The sequence below is a fragment of the Coptis chinensis genome, chromosome 8 (genome assembly GCF_015680905.1).
Source record: "Coptis chinensis isolate HL-2020 chromosome 8, ASM1568090v1, whole genome shotgun sequence".
Lineage (NCBI taxonomy): Eukaryota > Viridiplantae > Streptophyta > Magnoliopsida > Ranunculales > Ranunculaceae > Coptis > Coptis chinensis.
Genome location: NC_141463.1, coordinates 23,026,487 through 23,036,346, shown reverse-complemented (window position 1 = coordinate 23,036,346; position 9,860 = coordinate 23,026,487). Strand labels below are relative to the sequence as shown.

At 34.3% G+C, this 9,860-nt stretch overlaps 1 protein-coding gene across 1 annotated transcript; it reads right to left on the bottom strand.

Moving 5' to 3' along the window:
• Window positions 1-228: 228 nt before the first annotated feature.
• Window positions 229-8,358, bottom strand: LOC147480581 (uncharacterized). Its single transcript, XM_086578697.1, has 11 exons — window positions 8,305-8,358; window positions 8,116-8,222; window positions 4,986-5,156; window positions 4,754-4,910; window positions 4,341-4,568; window positions 3,802-4,049; window positions 2,805-3,001; window positions 1,473-1,623; window positions 1,171-1,363; window positions 682-879; window positions 229-474 (listed from the first exon to the last, which is right to left on the bottom strand). Exons 1-11 carry the CDS (start codon window positions 8,356-8,358, stop codon window positions 229-231), a joined length of 1,950 nt encoding a protein of 649 aa, XP_086434823.1.
• Between the last annotated feature and the right edge of the window lie 1,502 nt (window positions 8,359-9,860).

Below are 9,860 nucleotides of genomic sequence, written 5' to 3'. Positions count from 1 at the left end.
ATGTTTATTAGCACTAGAAAAAAAAACTAAATGAAATGTTTTAACAAAGAGTCAGAGAGTAGTAGGTTCTTTTATCAAATTAAAATTCACCTAAGATTTTAGCGAGTTCATCCAGCAGTTGACTTACGTTAATACCAAATTCAGCGCGTTTTTTTATAGTACATAATGCACAATTGACAAATACAATTTTCCTTCAAATTCAAAACAAGTTGAGTGAATATGGAAATCTTACTCTTGGCCTTTATTATTCCAAGCAGACCACCCTTCTGGATCTATTTCATTGTAAAATTTTGACTTGTAAAAAATTACTCGTGAATATGGTCCCCATGCTCTACCAAGTTGAACCGGACCTGCGCCATGTACACTGCAGTATTTGAAGACAAAACCCGTTGGTTCGCTTCCACTTCCTCTGCTTTGTGCTGTTATAAAACCACCTAAAGCCTGTGTCGCTGCAGTTGTCCTTAAACTACATTTCTGAACATAAATTTGAAATATAACGGTTAGATTATGAATCCATATAAGTTACTGGAAACATTCAGGTGTGATTGAGAATGTACTGGAAAATCTTTTTTTTTTCGTGAAAAAGTGTACTTTTGTAATTGTTCTTTGAAAACATCTTTCCCTGCGATCAAACACATGATTGGATATTAATGATGGGATATTCAATACACAATTGCATACTTGGTAAACAGACTGGCCGTTTCCACATATGTAATCCACAAAGCCTTCAATATAACAATTACTGAAGAAATGACGGCCAATTGCATCAAACAATGTATCTTGAAGGCCAATGAAACGACAGTCATAGAAAGAATTCTTGTCTCCATGGATGAAAGCTGCAACCGCCGGGGCTCTTACGTGCGAGTTAGTATATGTATTCTGCAGAACAAACAAATGAACTTTAAAAGTTCATTTAATTGCAATAATCAAAGCCAAGAAAGAAGAAAATGGTTTATATATGTATTTTCTATTTAGGGCGGCGTAAAACACTCCAGTAATCTGTATTTTTATAGTTATATATGCAGCACGCATCTAGTACAGTTGCAAAAATCCTTTCCCTATGTATATGGTAATAAAACAAACAAATCATTGTAAGTCGTGGACAAGTAGATGCCCGAGCAGATTAATCCACACATCACAAAAGCATATGAAAAATAGATATTCCTTAACCTGAAAAGTAATGTGTCTCGCCACAAAATTGTCCGCAGCTACTTCTATAGTTGCATTCTGTAGGTTAAGATAAGAATCAAAAGAAATCACCGTACCATATGCCCCTTCTCCTTCCAAGAAGATGTATGGCTTGTTTGTAGGAATTACAACTCTTTCCCTGTATCCTTGGAAACACATAGTAGTAATCAAGTGACTAAAATATGGAATAGATTGTATTGAGAATGATCAGAGCACATACTTAGGAGTGTCCAATTCATTTTTAGTAAAACTTAGGAGTTTAGTTTGAAGTAAAATATGTTTACCTATATGTCCCAGCAAACACCATGATTTGGACCCATAAGGAGTTGTCTTCAGGAACGCCTTTTTCTATGGCATCACTAATTGTCCTGAAATCTGCACCACCAGAGGCTTTAACAGTTATTCTCTTGGAAAAAGAAGATCTTGCTGTTTTGCCTAATCTCCAACATTCACATTTTGAGAAAAGAACAATAGATATGAAGAAAAAAATTAGAGAAAACTGCATTTTGTAACCAAAATATAGGACTATCTGTGTTATATATATGTGAAATCTGGAGAAAAGGAATTGAAGAGTGAAATGCTTTTGTCCTTTGGATACCTTTATATGTGCTAATTTGAACCTTAATTTGGATGATGATATTAACTCTATAAATCACCATTGCACATATTTATTTAGTTTTCATAAATGGATGTTTGATTAAAAAGATCCATTCTTACTCGGCCTAAATCTATAATAGTGATTACACATGCAGCCAAGTTTATCAACCACACTTTGCTTATAAACTGACCTTTTCATTAGCTATATTCGATGGGGGTCCATAGAACTTAGGATTTGTTTCTTTGTGAAAATGTTTTACTTATCATAAGTTTTGTTTACTATCAAACTTGTATAAGTCCGAGCCCCCAGAACCTTTCCCTTTCCCATGTCGTTAAGTATGGTTTTAAAGGGCGTACTTCTTCCAATAAGAAGATGATGATCTTTTCCATATTGGTGATACCCCTCCATTATTATTACTCCATACACTGAAGAACAAAACAATCTATTATTTGTTACTATTTATTTATCAAATAGTGAATGACAGGCAAGGTAAATCTTTGGAAAGAAAATCAAATAATTCATCTTCCTATAAATGTTCAACTTCGAACCATTTAGAAAAAAGATATGTTTCTGCTTCTGGCTACAAGAAAGACTAGCTTGCTAAATAAGCTTATTCTCGAGTAACTTTTCGTTTTGGTTTAGTTGTAGCTTGATCACATTCCAATTGAAAGTTGAGTTGTTCATTTTTAGTTATATGTTTAATTTGAAGGCAAGATATCAGATGCACTAAATAAAATCTATGCCAAACAGTCAAGTAGAGAAAGTGATCACAGTCGTTTCTAGCTTGCTAGCCGTTGGTTATCTTCTTTTGGCGTGCCTTACCATTATGCATGTAGGTGATATTCTCACTGGCTCACTAAACACTTTATAATTTAAGAGGGCTTAAGTGTATTGGAAATTCTGTCAAGAATAAAAGTATGTACACATATCAACTTATCAACCGGTATATAAACAAAAACATAAAAAATATGATAGGGATCTATGAGACAAATGAAATGAAGAAGTCAGAAGTGTATACATTTCTGGGCATTACACGTATTCACGATTGAAGACATTGCAAAAGGTTGCTTTCTAATCCAACCATCTGCATCTATGAAATTGGGACTGGTATACATATTTACTTCCATGTTAGAAAGTCTCTTTTCCCATTTAACACGCTTTGAAGTCTTTGCACCAGGTCCAGAGCAACCCAATTCCGCATAAGTAAATCGTTCCCTACAAATTTTGACAAAAAGGATATGTTAAGAGTAGTAAAATATCGAGCTAAGATAGCATATAAAACTTCCAATTGCTTGGAAGGTATGATTGTGTGACAGATATCTTGTTCCACTAACATTAGACTTACTATAGTTTTGACAAAAAAGAGTCTCATTGGAAAAAGAAAAGAAAACTGTAAGTGCAGTTGTTTGTGATTCGAGATCATCTACATTTAGGTAGGTTGGATACGTGAATGATCTCTACTTAAAGTATTTAGATGCAGATGCAACTAGAGAAGTCTAATGCAACATGCTATTTTAGAATGCTCCATGAGTGCCAAATAGGTGTTTTAGAAGCATTTGGCTTTAAGTAATTTTAGCAAACAAGTCTGAGCGCAATGCATGTGTTATTTGCAAAACTGACAAATAAGTCACAAACAACACAATTTTGCCGTCCAACAGATCATTCAAACCAAATAAAATCTGTAAGGCGAAGAGCCAACCAGGCATACTAATGTACTGACGGCGTAATTTCCATTCACAAACGAAATAGTAGAGAATATCTGGTTAAATGGCAGGTGAGAATGCTTTTTGTGTAATTGGTAGCAAAATTGCACATAAAACTTGTTTTAGTACCCTGCATTTGGGTTTTCTCATGGTTTTTGCCTCTTGTATACACATGGTTTTTGGGCGTTTGGCTCACAGGGCAGCCAACAGTCCAAAACTCACCTGAATAATATGGTCTATGATGAAATCATGGAAGCGCCGAATAAGAAAAGGAAAAAAGGTTGGTGATGATTCAATCCATATAAAACTTACTCATAGCCTTTGTAGCCCCAAGCATTCCATCCCTCTGGAGTCACTACTTCTAAAAGCTGGCTGTTGTAAAATAATACTCTTGAAAAAGGTCCCCAGGCTCTACCAAGATAAGCTTTTCCAGTCCCAATCACAGTACAGAATTTGAACACAAATCCCGTAGGTTCATATGCTGTACTCCTTTTTTGAGCTGTTATAAAACCTGGTAGAAAACGTCCTTCAGGTGTAGGAGTGACTACTATAGTTGTGTTCTACAACAAAAAACAACTGAAATTAGATAATGAGAGCATATCCAAATTCTCCACTATATACCGAACTTACACTATCCTATTCACGAAAGTATCCCCCCAACACAGACAATCATTTGTTCAATTATGCGAAATCTTAATACATAAGATTCCAACACAATATATACTACCTACGAAATTTTTTATCAAAACTTCAATACTTTTGACTTGTTAAAGCTTCAGACATTTTGATTGTTAAACATATCCCTAAACATTAGTTGTTATATTCATGGTCTGAGTTGGTTTTACAATTACCTCGTAGACAGACTGGCCGTTACCAAAGATGAAGTCGACGTAGCCTTGGATGTAACACTTGTGAAAATAGTGACGGCCTGTTGCATCAAATAATGTATCCTGACGGCCAAGAAAACTACACTCGTAGAATGAAACTTTATCTGCTTCTATGAGAGCTGCAACTGCAGGGACTCTTGGGTTGTCATCGTTATTTAGCAGTAGGACTGAGTGTTTTATGTTGTATGTATTCTGAAAAAATTCCACAAATAATGAGCATATATCACAGACAGAATGACAGACATTAGAGAGGAATTCCTCATGTAACAAATCTATTTTCCATTAAGGGAGGGTGTAGACTTGTTCTGTAGATTTTACTCTGTTACTCCTATTATTTTTTTTTCCTTCAGAAATTGGGAAAAAATCGACTTCCTGACCTTGAAAGTAATGCCTTTGGCCACAAAATTATCTGCATGTACAGTGATAGTAGCATCTTTTATATCTTTCTTGCCACGATATTCAACAACTGTGGTTCTGCTTCCTGGACCTTGCAAGGCAATGTATGGCTTGTTTCTAGGTACTGTAATATTTTCCCTGCGTTCAAAAACAAGAGTCAGGTTTTCTGACTGAGATAATTGATATAACAGAGGTAAGCGCAGTGATTCTCACTTGTAAACACCGGCCTGCACGTATATATGTACCCATCGAGTATTGTCTTCTCGCACACCTTTGTCTATGGCATCTTGAATTTTCCTAAAATCACCCTTACCTGAAGATGTAACATATATACTTTTATAAAAAGGAGATGCTGCAGCATTGCTTAATCTCCAGTTTCCAATACTTGAAAACACAACAATAGAAAAGATTAATGACAGATGAAACAACTGCATACTGAAAATTTTTTGTGAGGCAACCTGTGTGGTTGAAATATTGCATCAAAAGAGATGACCCCCAAGAATTTACAGAAATAGAGCTTCTATATTCCGAGGTTAATTATATTAGGAATATAAGGTAGCATTTTCCATAAAAATTGACACATTCATAGATGTCAAAGTATGGTCTTCATAAAGCTAAGATTATGATAGACTCGTAATGGAAACACTGCTTTCCTTCCTTAAATGCATTACAGGGAAGGAATCTTATATATTATGATTGAAATTTCAATCTTATATAAGGTGATCTTGGACATACCCAACAAAACACTCCCGTACCCCAATTTTTAAAAAAAAATAAAAATAAAAATTTAGATCACATTTAGCTTCCTAAATTACCCTTCTTTTTTATTAGACGTACCCAAGATATTTATTGACTAAAACAAGTCATTTACTCTAGGTGATTCAAAAAAAAAAAAAAACCTTGGTTTTTTTTTTCCTTCTTCTTCTCCAATAACCTCTTATTCTTTTATCTCATCAATAAACATACAAACACCCACTTTTAATTTAAATCAATCATACCAAAGTAATGAGGATGAATACTAATGGAATGAAGATGAAGAAAAAAATAAAAAATCAAATTTTGATGAATGGGAGAAAGCAGAAGATTATTATACTTTGGATTACTACAATGAACAGATACAAACACCAAACAAAAATGTGAATTTGTTTGCAATATTAAATAAAGTGCTATTTTTTTTGGGTGCATATTGAGTATAAGAAACCTAAACCATTTTTTTTTTTTTGATAAAATTTTACTTTAAACAGCCTCATCCTATTAGTAGTGCATCTCTAGGTATTGGACAAACACTTACGTTATTGTTATCATTTAAGATGAGATAATTTATTAAATTGTAATAATTGTAGCAAAACAAATCGGTGGTTAACTCTATTGTTATTCTTATGATTACGAGCACTCGTGTACAATACGAGAGGAAAAAAGATGTGTTTTATCTCAACACATGCTATATCATCTCAAATCTATCAAGCTTGAATGTTTCTATGGAAGCGGCAAAATTGAACTCAAAATTTTTGAATATTTATTGGAGACTCCAGTGGTACTGGAGAGCATCTATGTGAACGCATCCTCGTCCACAAATGCTAAAGATGCTAAGGAATTGAACAAATTTCATATGGAGCTTCAGTCTCTGCTTAGAGTCTCCACAAATTTAGCAATAATTTTCTCTCCAACCAAGAGACTGTGTGCTTCATTGCTTAACGGTATATACTTGACTATGTAATGGTTTCTGATTTTAGCTTTCCTTGAATTAGTTGTCAATATACTCAATGTGTATACGCTTGAACCCAACTTGGGATTTTTCAACACGTTTGTTCAATATTATTGTGTTTTGTTCGAGCAGAAAAATGAGAGGAGAAATTCAACAAAAACACTACGTAAATCCACTAACTGATCATCCATTACTATTGAGATACGCATTAGTGAGTCTCAATCCAAAACATTGTCGTCGAGTAGTGAGACTAAATAGAAGCCTGGATTAGTGAGTTGGAATAGATGCCCAATGTGGCGGGTCTGTGGGACTATAAATCTCAATGTACAAAGCACGAAGTGCAAAACTGAACAGGTTGAATTATGAATCCGACCTGGTGGTATATTTAATCTAAGGAAAGTTTTACTTCCACAGCAGCAAGAATAGGCCAACAAAACTTATCTATTTGTATTCACAGCATGAGAGAACGAAAAATTTCCCCGGCCATAAATTCAGTTTAACTGTGAACAAAGAGATTTGCCTTGCGGATGCACAGACAAATACAAAAGACATATTACATATGGATATCCAAAGCATTAGAAAATTAGTGGTTTCATGCCCAAAGGCTTTGCTGAACTGGTGCTTGCGTCTGAAATCTTAATAATAAACACAACCTCCACACATGATCCTTTTGCATAAAGAAAAGGAATAATTAGCAACAAAGAAAAATACAAAAAATTTACAATTTACAAACTACAAGAAATATATCGACCAGTTGCTCTAGCTGTAAAACATTGATACTCTAGCTGCTCTGGTTGCATTCCACGCGTGTTAAATGTGTTGTGGAGTGCAGATACCCTCTCAAAATATATGACACAATGTAAGTAAAGCTGTAAAATCATAAATGAAGTTGTATGCAAATTGATGTCAAATTGAATATCTATTAGTCCTGTCTCGATTTTGACATCTCAATCCAAGGACCCAAAGAACTATCAAGGCTAAGGACTTGTTATTTAAGCAGTAATTCCTTCAGTTAGGTTGTTAAAGAAAAACTTAAACGATAGCAAAGAGTGACAGGTAACCCTAGAGTATCTAAAGATCGGGCTCAAAAGTATGTGAAGAAAAAAAATGGAACTTAAGAGGACCTATCTCCCTCAAATTGGATTTGTTAAGACCTGAGGTTAGAATTGCTTGGTTTGGTCCTAGCCTAGTTGAACACTTGAATAGCACTTGGCCTTGAACGGATGTGATTGACGTTACTTTTTGTGTTACCGCCCCGATAAGCCTTCTATCTCCTTACTTCTTTTCATGTTATTTTTGTAGAAATAATCCTATTTGTGTTCCATATCCTGTTAGAACATCATATCCACGATATACTCATCTGCTGCAACCACGCGTACATTTGCCTATTTGATATTTGCAAGAGAAAGTTTTATGCAGTTATTATCAACAGAACAACTCTCCATGCATTATTTGTCCTGTATAATTTGTGACTTAGGAAGTTAGTTGACATACCCATTGATATCGAAGGACTAAGATCTCTTATACCAGCCTACAGTGGACCAATGCACCACAACAAAAGTGTATTCATTTGATTAAATGAATTACTGAAAATACAGTTGAGTTTACCAACAAAAGCTAAAGGTATTGAGCACTTACAAGCATGAATGACTGGACCTTCTATGACGTTTCTTCATCGCAATTTCCTTTCTCCTAGGAGGTTGAAGCACAACCTTGATCGCATTATCAAAAACAGCTTTGACATTCTACAAATCAAAACCAATCAGGTAATACATTGTCAAAGAGCATTAGATGAGAACTATTTCTACTTGAAAAATCTTAACATACCCAGGCGCCCTCATTTCCAATCACTAAGAAAAAATCAATACCAATCAAATTCATATAACCAGCGCCTACTTCAAACAACCATTCACCATTCACCAAAATGACTACGCCCAATTCATACAAAGAACCCAATTCCTTTTTGCAAGGCTCGAAAGTTTTTTTTTTTTTTTTTTTTTTTTTTTTTCACTTTGGATAGAAGATACAGCGAGGATGAAGAAGAATGTGAAAAGAAACTTTCACTAAAAAAAATGGTATAAAATAGACGTGTAGTTATTTTGTTTTGGTGTTTTTCTTTTTTTTTTAATCCTTCTGCCCTTATGGGAAATACCCCAAAAATATATGGGAGATATTATTGGATTTAGGTAGTTATTGGGGTATGACAAAAATTTATGTTAGTTATGGGGTATGGGAGTGCTTTGTTGGGTATGTCCAAGATCACCCCTTATATATTATGATTGAAGTTTTGATAACAATTCACATACCAGCCTCTGCCCACTGTTACTAATGCAGTTACTAATGTCGGTACGTCCCCATGCTGTTGGATCCCATTACGTAAACAGCAATATAGCCATATGTTACAATGGATTTTTCATTGGTTTATTTGAGAGTCCAACATCTGACCAGTGTGGCCTTTAGTACTTCATGAAGTACTTTTTACTGTTTTTTAGAACAGTAAATTAGTATCCATTCCATGAGATAACATTCTTATTCAGGCACTGGAAAACTGGTAATAAATTTATGGTAATAGAATTAAGAAAAATATTGAAATTTCACTTATTAATAGAATAATATGAATTCTAAAATTCTGTATGTATAAGGTAAAATTGCAGTCTCCAACCTGTATGAGGCTATGAGCTGCGAACCTGTATATGAATTGGATGGTTTCTTTCCTGGACCCAACTTATTATTTTAGCATAACAATATCATAATTGGCTCAGATGATCGACTTGCATTGACCAAGTACTCGCATTGATCAAAGTAAAACGAGGGTTACCAAAATTTTCTCGGCAACTCTACTTAGATCGAGAAGTACATGTTAATAATTTTGCTAGGTAACATTTATAGTTCAAGATTTCGGAATATTTGGAATTCCGATAAATCCAAAAACCAAAATTCCAGCCCTTATTCCATTATATTCTTAGTACATTTTGAAATTTATTATTTTTCAGCTTTTGATATGGAATTTTAAATTTCTCAAAAACTGAAATATTTAGCGGAATGGAATTTTGAGAATTCTGTCAAAATCACTAACTATGGTAACACCACATGACTTAAAACTAGGTTCACAACTAGAGTGCCTAAATTAAATCTTAACCATAGGAGTTTCCCGATTTAGTTTTCCATAAAACTTTGTATTTTGAAGTGGGCTTGTATTTTTGCAAAGAGAGGAAAAAAGAGCATGAATTAATTTGTGGAAGTATCTTATAGACTTATATTTGAGTTGCACGACTTTTAGGTGTAACTCGTGAAAGCCTTTATGGTGTATTTTAGGCACTTCCTTCGAAATGAAATCATAGTGATAATAAGTGATAACCATAAAATGATATGATTATCACATT